Source organism: Corvus brachyrhynchos, unplaced genomic scaffold (genome assembly GCF_000691975.1).
Source record: "Corvus brachyrhynchos isolate BGI_N302 unplaced genomic scaffold, ASM69197v1 scaffold14, whole genome shotgun sequence".
Lineage (NCBI taxonomy): Eukaryota > Metazoa > Chordata > Aves > Passeriformes > Corvidae > Corvus > Corvus brachyrhynchos.
This window is the reverse complement of record NW_008239110.1, coordinates 13,367,982-13,381,158: the sequence shown is the minus strand read 5'-3', so window position 1 is coordinate 13,381,158 and position 13,177 is coordinate 13,367,982. Positions and strand designations below refer to the sequence as shown.

Genomic DNA, 13,177 nt, shown 5'->3' with positions numbered 1-13,177 from the left:
TCCACTTACTCAGGGATAATATAGAGCAGGGTCTGTGCTGTACTTTATTGACCAAAGCTTCCAAAAGTATAGCTCGTTGTGTGGCAGAAAAATGGGTAAAGGTCCTTCTTGGTTATACACACACCAAATAAAGGACCATCTTAATAGCGTCATCTTGTGCACTTATTTAGCCTTAAGAAGAAGAAGCAATCTCTGCAATTGTAAATTTGAACATGTGATAATCTTCACATAAAGTACTAGACTGCTCTGTGAAAAAAGGGAAACCTAAAAAACAGCCTGACAAGTACATGTGTATCTGTGGCACACAGAGAATGTATATGCTATGTCCAATTACTGATGTTGGTGAGTTTAAACCTGATTTATGGTCTGCTGCAAAATCTCATACCAGGACAATCCTTGATAGCTGTACTAATGTATATAGTTCTATCATAAGAAAAAAAATACTCCATGCTGGGCAAACACACACATTCTGAAAAATTATTAAGCATTTACAGGATCGAGGTTTGTGTTCTGTTAAGTCACTTTTTATGCCATCATTAGAAAATGCCCCTAAGAAGAAGTGAGTTTGAGGGATTAACAAGGAAAACTTGGCACAGGGAGATATCTAATACTGGCATTGCATCAACAACATAGCTGCACTCAAGTCTCAGTAAGTGCAGGTTTTGCCTACTTCAGTTTGCAAATTTTGACAGCAGAAGGTTGAAACCTGCCCCCATAAAAATCCCATGCCTGAAATGGTATTGCGTATGGTTAGACACCCTGAGAAACAGGGTTTACAAAGACCTGAGTAAGTAACTTCTATTTGCACACACTGGGACACCTGTTACAGAGGATACAGTTCACTTGAGACAACAGCAAAGTATCTGGCCACTATTACATAGTCAATAAACTTTTATTTAGATGATAAAGGAAAACACATTTGCAAGAAGAAAGATCGAGGGAGTTTTACTGCTCCCCTGAAATGTAGAAAAGTCCCACAGGCTCCCTGTAAGCATGTCAGCACTTGAGTGAGAGAACAAGCAAGTTCTTTAAATCACAGGCTAAAGTCACTATCTGCATTAACTGCACAGAGATTTCATCTCCATGTTGCCTCCTGATTGATGCAATCTCTGTATGAGGAGTAATCTAAATATTGGATTGCACATATTTGGCAGGTCTTGCACCCGTCTTCACAGAGAATAGTTCTGTCATAACTCACAATGTAGTTACTGTAATACTGCTCAAACAGTGTGCTGTGTGGCATAGACAACTGCTTGGCCATTTCATATAGGCTTTCTGGCTTCAAGTCTTCAATGCCATAAGTTTTAGTCAGGATGTATTCTAATTTCCAGTTCGATTCATTTTTCTTGTTGGCATCTCTGAGGTCTAAGTAAAACTGCCAAAGATCCTACAGTTAAAAAAAAAAAAAAAAAAGAAAGAAAGAAAAAATTAGGCACCGCTGTATTGCTTTCTTCCCTGCTTCATTAAGTCTCTGGAGTGATATATTGATTAGGAAGCTGTCACTCCTCATTATTCACATGTGAATAGAAGGTCACGTCCCACCCCAAGAGCTGGGCTTACACCCAAAGCTGGTACTTGCAGTGTGGTAATGGTGGGGGGATGGGGAGGAGAAGAAAAAGGAGCCACAAAGGCAGCAGTGGCAGTGTTAGAGGTTTTTCCTGTCCAAACTCCACAACACTCATGACTGCTGTACGAGTGGGGCAAAAGGGTGAGAGCCAGAAGGTTCCTTTCGGCAGACACTACAAGAGGGGCAGAACGGACAGGAAAAGAACAGCCCAGGGAGAAGTTAAGGAAAAGGAGAGATGTCGATGCAGGAGTGAAATCTGCACAAGAAAGGAGCAGCCTGAATTAGCATAGGTCTCCAGAGAGAAATCCCAGTCCCAATAAAACTGCAGGGTGCATTGTCACTGAACTCGGCAGGGTCAAGATTTTATCCTGAATTCCAGAGAGAAAGTCTAAACCATTCACAGCCAGAATAATTACACTGGATTCACTTTATCTCCAAAAATCACAGGAAACTACAAAGTAGAAGCTTTCTACTTTTTATTTTCCTTCTAAATTTATGTTAGATAAATTTCCTATAAAGACTCTATATAGGAAGGTGCATGATTACAAAAGATGTTATACAGTTAAAAGTGCTTACTTTATCAGCTCTTCTACACCTTTTAGAAGCATTTCATGGGCTGCATCCCAAAACTCAGGCTATCATCAGCAAACAACATTGGTATGTAAATAAGACCAGGATTTAGGTGAACCTCTTTAAAACTTGCAGAGCTCCCTGCAAATAGTTTTAGGATTTTGCCCAGAAAAATTCTGACTGTCTTTGCTCCTACATCATAAGAATATTCAATACAGAAGAGAAAGTACTGGGTAGTTCTGCAGGCACAGAAAGACCAACCAAGTTCTCTTTCAGATTTCCTTTCCTTTGCCCAGGAAGAAAAACTAAGAGTAGACACCAAACTTCCATCACCAATGGCCATAATACAAAGGCTGACATCTCGCTGTAGTTTTTTACTGATACTATATTTAAAGTCTTAAACAGTGCTTTAAAATCTTTACTTACCAGCAAGCTATAGTCAAAAAGATCATATTGATACAATCTGACACCAGGGTTATTGGACTCCATTTGCCATACATCCTTCACTGGGGTTACAGCAGGTGCCACAAACAAGGAATTGACTGGATTTTCTGCAGAAAAAGGGAAGTTGAGGAGACAGTTTCATTTTAATCATTTCTTATTCAAATAAATGGTTTTGTAGAGTACCAACACAGCAAAAACAAGAGTGACTGGCTTAAAGACATTAGCAATTTTTTCACCTGATTTAGCTATATCACTGAGAACTGCCATACTTCCAATGGATAGACCAAAACCCGTGTGAAATACCACAGACCCCCCTCCAGGGTGTACCAGTTAAGCCTGTCTATACTGGAGGCTTCCCCACCAATTCACGTACCTGTGCAAAATTGCAAAATGGTCTTGCCTATATGTAAATTCTCTGTATTTTGTATATTTCTACTAAAGAAATATTCAAAACCTTTAGCTGCTGTTTCCATACTGTATTTTACAAATTGCTTTATGTATTTATCATACTATTAAAAACACCAGGGTCTGTTTCATCACCTGACCCTGACTAGCCCAACACCTACTGTGTGAACACCAACCTTTACAGCAACAGAAACATGAGGATGTACGTGGGTTTTATTGAGACAGAATATGCAGGTGGGTACATTGAGAAGCTCTCTGTGGAACAAGAAGCCCTAACTATTCCCATCTCTGACAGCATCACAGCAGTGAAATCACAAGATCAGCCTCCACATATAGGCAGAAGTTTAGAAAGTTTGGAAATCAGTAGATTCTTCTGGAGAAGATACAACTGAGCTCTATTTTAGTACACTGATGTTGGCTGCAATGTTGCATTTATCTTGAATTCTCTGGAATTTTGTCAAAAGGAAAATGTCATGAATAGAAGACAGTCTAAAACTGCACAGACAAACACAATGTGTATTTGATTACCATTTAGATTTTGTCAAAAGATGCAAAATTACTAAAATAATTTGGAAGTGGTTACTTGCACATGCAAACTTTAATGACAAACACCAAGATCAATCTATCCTCAGTGAAATTTGCTGCAGAGATGATGATTTCATGAACAAATAGGACAGTGTAAAAAAATATAGGTGTAGGACTGCATTGAGCATCATTAAAAAATAAATAAATAAAGAAGCCAGTTCTTTCAGTGGGGTGGATTCTTTTTTACTGGAGATTAACACCATGGAAAAGGGTAAAAATTTGGAATAGTATTACCTAGTCAGTGTTTTGGGCATTGCTCATATCAGTTTATATAAAATATAGATGAAGAGCCAATTAACATTTGGGTATTTCACATAAAGCAAAGCAATTAACCTCTTACTGTTCTATGGTGCAGACAAAACTTGTTAGAGTTCTTCTGTTAGAGATGTTAGAGTGCCCCATATGGCCATGCCCATGCTTAGAACTAAGGGATTTCAAAGCAATAAACAAAAATTTCAACGTGGGTGATTTTCTTGAAGGGAAATTAGCTGATCTAAGAGATGCAACAGGCAGAGACTTTCTTTCCCCTCCCTCCTGCTTACCCTTATCTTAATTAACTTTGAAGCAGCAGGGAACTCAGCAGAGAGGCACGGTAATGATGCAGGAAACACAAGAATATAGAGCATGTCTAGCTGGCCTGAGAACATTCCCTTTGACACATTACACAATAGAAACTGGCTAGTATAATTTGCCCATGTCACTGAGAGAGCAGAGAGGAAAGACTAGAAATTCTTGTCTAGGCATAAGCATTCATTAAAAAAAAAAAAATAGGAAGCTTGGGGAATCTCTTCTGACTTCAACAAAAAAAAGACAGTCACCCTTGCAAGGTTCTCTTTGGAAATAAAATTGGAGTGTGTGAAACTCGAATTCTTGCAGATAAATAGCAGTAGTTCCAAATTTCCTTTTTCAGTTATTTATAACACAGGCTGACTAGTAAGAACATGCAAGGAGGTATTAATTTGCTTTTAATCAGGAAGAGAAAGTTCAGGTGTCAACAAGCATCATTACCTTCTTCATCCAGGAGGACCATGATACTATCTCTATGTGTATGTCCAAAAAACTGGCCCGCAATAACACTACTGTATTTGCGAAAAATCTTTACCAGTCTCTCATTGTAATACTCCCTGATAGCTGTAGTATTCCTTGCATATGGCAAGTATCCTACTGGGACATGACCTATTATATACACCTAAGGAATTAAATACAGAAACCACAATTAGCACCTTCATTTGAAACTTAATGTCTTAGCTGTAACCTAGAAGTGATTACCACAGTTTCATAACAATGCTGTCTTACAAATGGCATTCTAAAAGCTGTAAATCATGACAGTTTTTTATATAAAATCCCAAAAGTAAGATGGCTTAAGTTCATACTATTTAGTTTAGTATATTACTGAGGAGAAAAAAAAGTTCCAATAAATCTGTGCATGATTTTAGGCCAAAGAAAATATTACCAATTACTTCAAATGAAAAAAAAAAAGTTACTAGGGCAAGGCTTATAACTGGGCATCTCAAGGGGATAGAAGAAAAAAATTTGTCTGAGCATTACAGAGCCTGCACCAGAGAGTCAGAGTCACCAGAAACATGGAAAACTGGTTAAAACCCCTGTCTGAGGTAGAGACTCAGTGCCAACTGCACACACCAACTAACATGCTGCAGGGTTTCCTGAGAAAGGGAAATCTCTCCTTTCTCCTGACTGTAATATCATATTCTAAAATCGCAACACTGTAGCAAAATGTATACGTTTCAAATGAAACACTTCTGCTCAGATGATGATCCAATCCCCACACCAACCAATTAATCAATCAATCAGGAGCCAACAACTTAAACCTTCACTGAAAAATCTGCATATTAAAAGACAAGTTCTTTTTACACTCAAATCATAGCAATTACTGCAGCTTGGCTAAGTTTTGTGGCTGTAAACTCCTTTCTAATTTCTATTTCTGATACTTTTAATTGCATTACAATGCAAATGAAATATGCTAGCTTTTGTCTTAGGCCAAGAGTGTATGTTTTAAAATTAAAGGCTATGCATAAAAAGGTCAGAAACTGACTTCTACAGTATTTTACATAGCAAGAAAGAAAAGGTATTTTACTGTCTAATTTGGGAAACTTCATTCAGCTAGTTTATTAGTTGTTGCAGTATTATGTGCATATTAAAGAAAGAATTATTAAAAAATAAAATTTTGATTTTTTAGTATCTTTGGCAGCGTTATTATTCTTCTAGAACCATGTTTATACTTTCATTATCTCTACTTCTTCCTTCTTTTTTTTTTTTTTTTTCCAAAATTGAAACAAATAATGATAGGTTCTGTTCCTGATCCCTACCTTTTCGTTCTTTTGTGAAGAGGTTTCAAGTATTCCCTCCAGCCAGGCAAACTGGTTGGCTGGGTCAGTAATATTCACAGTTACCTTGTTGGGGCTGTAATATAAATTTGTGTTGAGACTGATTATCCTGAGTGGTTGATAGCTATTACTGGATTCAAACAGCTGTGTGTAGAAGCCACCTGTGAAAATAAGACCAGCATCATATGACAAATTAAAGGCTTCAAAGCACAACTTTACAATCAAAGTACACCACTAACAAAATACCCAACCTTACTCTTTCTAATAGAATATTGTGCTTATTCAAGCCACACAGTCACCTTACCACAATATAACATGTTAACAAAGTTTTCAGCCACATTTTACTAGAAGTTGACACTGAATTATTTATTAATTCTTGCCTGTATTATCTTTGTATTTATTTGGCAGTATTTAGATGCAATTATCCAACTGACGTGCAAGAAGTGCCCTGTAATATTTCTTCCACATTGACAGATACAGTACTTGTTAAAGGTCCGTACTTCTTAAAATACAGCAAAAATACAGGCTCCTTCAGGAAGAACTGTTTGAGTTAAGTAGCCTTGTACTTTGAAAGTCATTTAACTTCAGACTCATCACATGATGAAAAGTAAGGATCACATTTTTCAATCCTTGCTCCCAAAATTCTCCATGGCATGCTGAGCTTCTTCAACAGGTATAACTTCATAGTTCATGGACTTCAGTGGAGCCACAGCAACAGAAGTATAACAATATAATTTAACTTAAGGTCAGCCTCTTTGAGTTTTATTATCCTTATTCAAGTTTCTACTTCCACTCTTACCCAGATTTGCTCTCGTTCAGGACACAAAAAATACAAATTAAACTTCAAAATCCCTAATGTTTGAGTGGATTAGAAATTGGGTTGAATTTTTTGGTCCTTTGCTAAAAAGAACAATTCTAATTACGATATCAATATTCTGCCAGTTCAGTAAGTTGGACACAAATATTAACAGTATAATCACCACAACTGTGTGCTATCATAACCTGAATAAAAATGCACCTATTCAATATGCTCTGAAATACATGCACCATTAAAACAGAAACAACATTTTAACAGTTTTTTACCATCAAAATATAGTTTTTGTGTGCATCATATGCCCTCATCTAAAAAGTATGATGAGGTCTCGAAAGCAGAAAGATGTACATGCATTGGTACAAAGTCGATAATACTATACATCTTATAGGAAGTGATAAATATTGCATCAGAAAGTAATAAATGTATTCTGAATATAGGCATTGACATTCAAAAAGATAAGTAACTTCTTCCAGGAGAAGCCTTACAGATAATCCATTGTTCTGATTCATCCTATGAGACTTAGTTAAACAAACAGGACAAATCCACAGAAACATTAATTCTCTAAGCCCCAGCTTCACAATATATTACTGCCATACTTTACCTTTTCTGAAGGTATTGATTGCTTCATCACTTAGCCAAGGTTTCCAGAAATCTGCTACAGCATTGTAAACTTCACTGGTAGTTACAGGAAGCTGGTCCTGTGAGAGAGGAGAACCTGCCTAGTCAGTATTCAGACACACAGACAAAAAACTCAACAAATTATCCTGCCTGACCTCTTGCATAACATGTAAGTGTATCTAGTCATCACCAGGAGGAATTCAAGAGAGGGAAAAAAACAACTTTTGAATATCCAGTATTGCTGATCAGGAACAAATGCCTAAACTTAGTCAGAACTGATTGCATGGCCTTGTTAATGCATTATTAAACTAACGCCAGAAATATGTCAAGCCTTAGGAATACAGCAGACTGGAAAACAATACATTCTGCAAAATCAGTAAATATACCAACTGGCAAGTGAAAATCTAAAAATAAAGTCTTTTGATGAAAAGCTTGAATAAAAGTTTCTTTTTCAAGCAACTTGGGTTTCATAGCAGCTCCCCAAAACTCCACTACAGCCCTCAGAAGCATTCCGGTGAAATTCACGTATGTTTCCTTGATGTCCTGTTGTTCTTGTAAGAAAGCATTTTAAAATGCACAAGAAAAAGTTTTGTCAATGTTTCCTCCCACTGGCTCTAATTTGGACTGTAGTACTCTTCAGTCTGAGCCACAGCATAAGACCCATGCTCTGATCTAACCCTGACAGGAGGATACCAGCCTGTCCTTGCCTTTCCTAAAATATCTGCTTGGAGTCTTGGTGCTAGAAGGAAAAAACAGGGGTTGAAAAAATTGTGCATGCTTTCTTAAACATAAAATTTGACCTTTCTAAGATCTTTGAAACTAAACCTACATGATTAGAGGTTTAGGCAGTAAGTCTCTGTCTAGGAGCAGAGCAATCAGACGCCTGTTGAGACATTTGCTGATTGCAGGGCACTGACATGAGTTATTAGGACAGCTTTGAGCCAGAGCTAACAGCCACTAACAGACACAGCAAAAACCTGATCTCAGATAAGAGGCCATGTTATGGACTGAAAGTGCTTTGGACCCAGGCAAGTCAGTGCTCTCTGAACTGCTAGAAGCAGTTTGGGGATTTGTTTTAAGCAGGAGCGAGGGTGTGAAACAAGTGAGACTATACAGAAAGGCCGAGGTGAATATAGGATCTGAAAGGTATCCCAACGGTTGATTAACCTGAGTAGTATTTTTAACATGTTCTGCAAGAAAAATCACCCAGGACTGTTCAGTTGTTAAGATGGATAGCTCAGAACACAAGAGAGCAATAAAATTCTTTGGTGCATGGTGAGTGCACAGCTTTCACACTTGCTTAGGAACAGCCTACAGTGTGTGGCTTGCTCCATATCACTTCCAGTCTACAGGACATTTGCCAAGCCTATCCATATGAAAAAAGAAATGCCATAAAGAGCAAAAAACAAACATTAAAAAATTGAACAAGTTGAAATGACCCCATAGTGGGCATTGTCCAATCCCATGTCTTTTTCAAACAGTAACTGAAAAGCATGCCAGTTCTGTACACTGGTGAAGCATGCCATTTCAAAGTATCACAGAAACACTCCTCAGTGGCTTTGTGCAGGGAGAACTAACAACAGTAACCAGTTATTCCAATTACCAGCTTGTTTCAATTTTCTATTTGCTGCTCACCTGCCCTTCTTGAGACTCTTTTTTTCTATCTTCAGATTTAATTTCACAAACAAAATTCATATTTGTTGAAAAAGTTCCCTACATTCTTTGTTTACAAGCTATTTGTAGGGTTTTTTCCTCTATCAAAGAAGATTGCTGAATGACAACAATTCTCTGCTAAGACATTTTTAAAAATGAAACAAAGTGAACACAAAACACTGCATGACACTTCAGTTAAGGTGTTACTTACCAAAATACTTTACCTTTGGTTTTTAGTGAACCAATCCGTCCCCGTGTCAGTGCATATGAAAAGCCAAAGCTGTACTACCACAGAACACAAAAGACTGAAGGCACAGTTCGGTATGTGCACTTACACTTCCAATACACGTCTAGCTGTTATTTTGTCTCTCACACTTCCTTTGCCTCATCTCTCAGCACCTCTGCTATGCCCCGATTTGGAAACCACTAACTCCAGCAATGACATGGGCAATCACACAATCATCTACTGCACCAACCTACACCCTAACAGGCCTAATAAATAAATACCACAGAAAGCTTGAATACAAACCCTGAGGATGTGAAGGGGTGTTACTAAATTCCCATGAGGAATTTCAAACAACATACTTTAGTTGACCTGCTTCACATCCCTTCCAATGCCCTCACATCCAATGACAGCATTTGCTTCTGATCCAGTGTGCTGCCAGATCGACCCACGGCACACTTTAAAGGACAAATGAAGCAACTGTTTACTTTTGAGTATGCCAAGAACAATATTCAGCACAGTCCAAGTGAAAAAGCACCATCCTCAGCTGCACATAACTAGTGAATCATCAATGTGATTATTTCTAAATGTCCAATAAGGAAAGAAAAGTAGACATATTTTTAATAGTAGTGGCAAAACTATGGGAACTTTACAAAAATTCTGCCATTACTTTAGTTTAAAAAAAAAAAATCCAGTGATGCCAGCTGACAGATTTCCAGTAGGGCTTTCAGGAGGCCTTGAAACTTACTGCAGACTCACAGCTCCATTAAGGATGTCACTTCAGCTAGATTAATTTGCTGTATACACACGCATGACATACACAGTAAGGAAAAGTATTTGTGTATTAACTACGTTGGCACGTGGTGGTTCTAAGCCATGAGGAATGATTAGAAATAAATTTGTGTGACCTCAGGCCATGTACAGATTCTACCTGGCAACAACATTTCCTTAGGTAAGAGCACAGAAAGTGATGTAGTTTCTGTCCTAGCGTGGAAATATTTATAATATTAAATGCTAGCTGAAGAACTGTGGAATTCTTTTTCCTGAATAACAGTTACACAGAATTAACTCTTATTTTTCAGACCTGCCTTCTCAGGAGTTAACAACACACCTAATATGATGTATGAACAAATTTCTAACTTGTTTTACCTGTGGCCAGTAGTCATGATTGCCTAAGGCTGGGAAAACCTGAAGATCTGGAAAGAAATTACGAATTGTAGAACTCAGATTACCAATGATGCTAATGACCAACTTCGTGGAGAGCTCTTTTACAGGAACATGAGGAGGGCTATCTCTGAAAAAGGAAAAGGCTTGATTAACAAAGGTTTGTTAGCAACATAAGGAAGGCAAAAAAGTCTGCAAACACACCTACATTCTAGCATGTAACACTACTATACACTTTATTAAAGTCACAGAATGAAAGGCTCTCTGCAAAGGCTTTTGTTTAAAAAATCCCAAACAAGTAGACTTGTTTAGACAATGTCTATCCTATGATTCATATTTATCATAATGAAGATTTCTCAGAAATCAAAGTTATCATTTTGAGCTACTGTGCAGTTTGCATTATATATCTTTCATCACCTGCACAACATTGCAAGTTTCTTTTTTCCTTTTTAACATCCTGTTGAAAAGTAAGTGCAATGAGGTAAGTTAAATAAATTCATCACTTGTCTTCATATATTAGTATTTGCTTTCCCAGCAAAATTACGTGATATAGCATAAACAAACTAGTTCTCACACTCAAAAATACTAATCTCTTTGATAAATTATCCATCAATGTATGCCATAAAAAATTGTGTGATGGTAGAATTGAGAGTTCTGCTATGGCAGAAGGGCAAATCAATGCTCTCTTTTATGAATACCTAGAAAGCAACAATGCCTTAATAGCATAGGACTATCAGGTTGCTCATATGCCCCCCTTTCATACTTCTTTGTCTAGTCCCTCTCCTAGGGCACACAAAGCCTCACAGGTAACATCTTTGTGAGAGAGTATTATTAAGCCCACTTTATAGTACTGAAGACTGGAACAGGAAAGGTAAATGCTTTTACTCAACAGAGGCCTGCAATGAGTCAGTTATTGCCCTGACTTTTCTTTTTGCTTTTTCCACTTCCCATCCTCCCTGCACCATTTCCATTAACTCACACTAATTCAGTCATATGCTAAATATCTCAATGAACACTCCAACAGTTATTTCAGAGATCAAAGTCTGTTCCTGAGGCCTTATATTCTCAGTCAGTCTTCCACTTAGTAGCCATTTGGACAACTGAAGGGACAACTAGCATTTGTGAGATACTGAACTCAAATCTGTTGGTGCAAATACAAACTTGTGAGTTGCCACACTATCTGGCTAACCAGCTCTAACTGCAGAGTGACTTGAACACTTACCCTGTCCAAATCATGAATGAAACCTGTTCTTTTGAATCCTTCATGAATGCAAATGCTGACAAAATAAGTTGATAAGGAGAATCACACAAAAAGTCTCCAAAAGGGCCTGGGTTGGAGGCATTGACTCCTTTGGATGAAGAACAAACTTTGGTGTGATCAGGAGTAATGTGGTAAGTCGGATCTAAATGTAGATCAGATACATGCCAGAATTGCCCTGTTTTCAGAAAACAAAGATTAAAGAAAATGCATTATTTGCTTTTGAACTGGATATACAGGGGTAATGCCAAGTTTAGTCCAGTTTATCTACTGCTACTCCTCTTTAAAGTCTTGAAAAGGAGAATAAATTTAACGAATTGTTGATTAGCCTGTCTGATAAGTGTGCACAAGTTCTTCCTGAGAGTCCTTTGTGAAGACTGCTTAGAAAAACTGAAAACAGAAGCAGAGGTAGGAGTTTATGCTATTCACCAAAAATGAAATGGAGATTGGCAGGAACTGAAAAATCATCTCATTTTCATTAATAACAATCTGGAAACTGGAGAGTAAAGGAGGAAATAGAAGGACTTCTCCACTCCACTTGAAAAGAGAGGGAGCTGCATTTTAATTATCTTTCCAGACCTTCCCTGGCTGGGAGCTACTATAAAAGATCACAGTCTAGAAAGAAAGGCAAGAAACAGCATGTGTGCAAAGAGACTGGGTTTCTCACCATAGAGCAGTGTGTCAGCCGTACCTACTCACTACTTTCCAGGCTGACATGCTGTCAGCCACTGCTACATAGCACTGCATGGATAAAGGAGCTGAGAAGTATAGGAATATACGAATAAGATGAACGAAGTCTGTCTTAAAGCTACCAGACTTCAAGTTTCATGTAAAATAAGAGTAATTTCTTTCTGTCCGTTTCAAAACACTTGGTAAAGGCACACATGTATCTGGGGCAGTGGTTGTGAAATAGGGACAGATATAAATTTGGCATTTCCCAAGGTCACGTGCTCACGGTGGCTGAGGAGGCGCCACACGACTGTTACCCATGGAGTTTTATTTCAGGAATCAAAGACCAGAGGTGATCTTCAAAATCTGTAAAACTGTGACACCTACCAACAGGAGACAAGAGAAACGCCGGGACATTGCTGCGTGCTTGGTCCGAGGCAAGTGTGAGCAACATGGAATGAGAATTCCGTGGGAAACCATTTCGGAGCACTCACCTGCACGCACGGCCCGAGCGGGGATCGCGCCAGGCAGAGCGTGTGTGTTTGCTGCCAGCAGAGCCCAGCACAGCAGAGCCCAGCCCAGCCCAGCACAGCACAGCCCCCAAACGCGGTGTTTGCAGTGCGTGCCCCGGGACACTGCGGCAGAGGCAGGGCGGGGCTCACCTCACCTCACCCGCCGGCCTGCCCGGACAACTAAATATAAACCCCGAGTAACCCCTGTACCTGAAAAGAGATGTGTTGACTGATCTAGCAGTCACGGGAGGCTGAGCCAGTTGGGACAGGGAATACTACGGCAGCAGCTTATGTGCGGGCAGCAGAGCCAGGAGGAGGGCAGGGGGCTGCAAGCGGGGACCGCGCAGCCC

The 13,177-nt window shown here is 38.8% G+C and overlaps 1 protein-coding gene across 3 annotated transcripts; it reads right to left on the bottom strand.

Annotated features, from left to right (window-relative positions):
- Window positions 1-873: 873 nt before the first annotated feature.
- Window positions 874-13,171, bottom strand: SMPDL3A (sphingomyelin phosphodiesterase acid like 3A). Of its 3 annotated transcripts, none has more exons than XM_017739754.1 (8): window positions 13,038-13,171; window positions 11,611-11,824; window positions 10,374-10,518; window positions 7,332-7,428; window positions 5,899-6,077; window positions 4,580-4,760; window positions 2,564-2,688; window positions 874-1,387 (listed from the first exon to the last, which is right to left on the bottom strand). In XM_017739754.1, exons 2-8 carry the CDS (start codon window positions 11,652-11,654, stop codon window positions 1,076-1,078), a joined length of 1,083 nt encoding a protein of 360 aa, XP_017595243.1. In that variant the 5' UTR covers window positions 11,655-11,824; window positions 13,038-13,171; the 3' UTR covers window positions 874-1,075. The 3 variants fall into 3 exon arrangements, with proteins under 3 accessions (XP_017595243.1, XP_008636174.1, XP_017595242.1); XM_008637952.2 differs by lacking the exon at window positions 13,038-13,171 and adding an exon at window positions 12,703-12,941; XM_017739753.1 differs by lacking the exon at window positions 13,038-13,171 and adding an exon at window positions 12,185-12,221.
- Window positions 13,172-13,177: the final 6 nt, after the last annotated feature.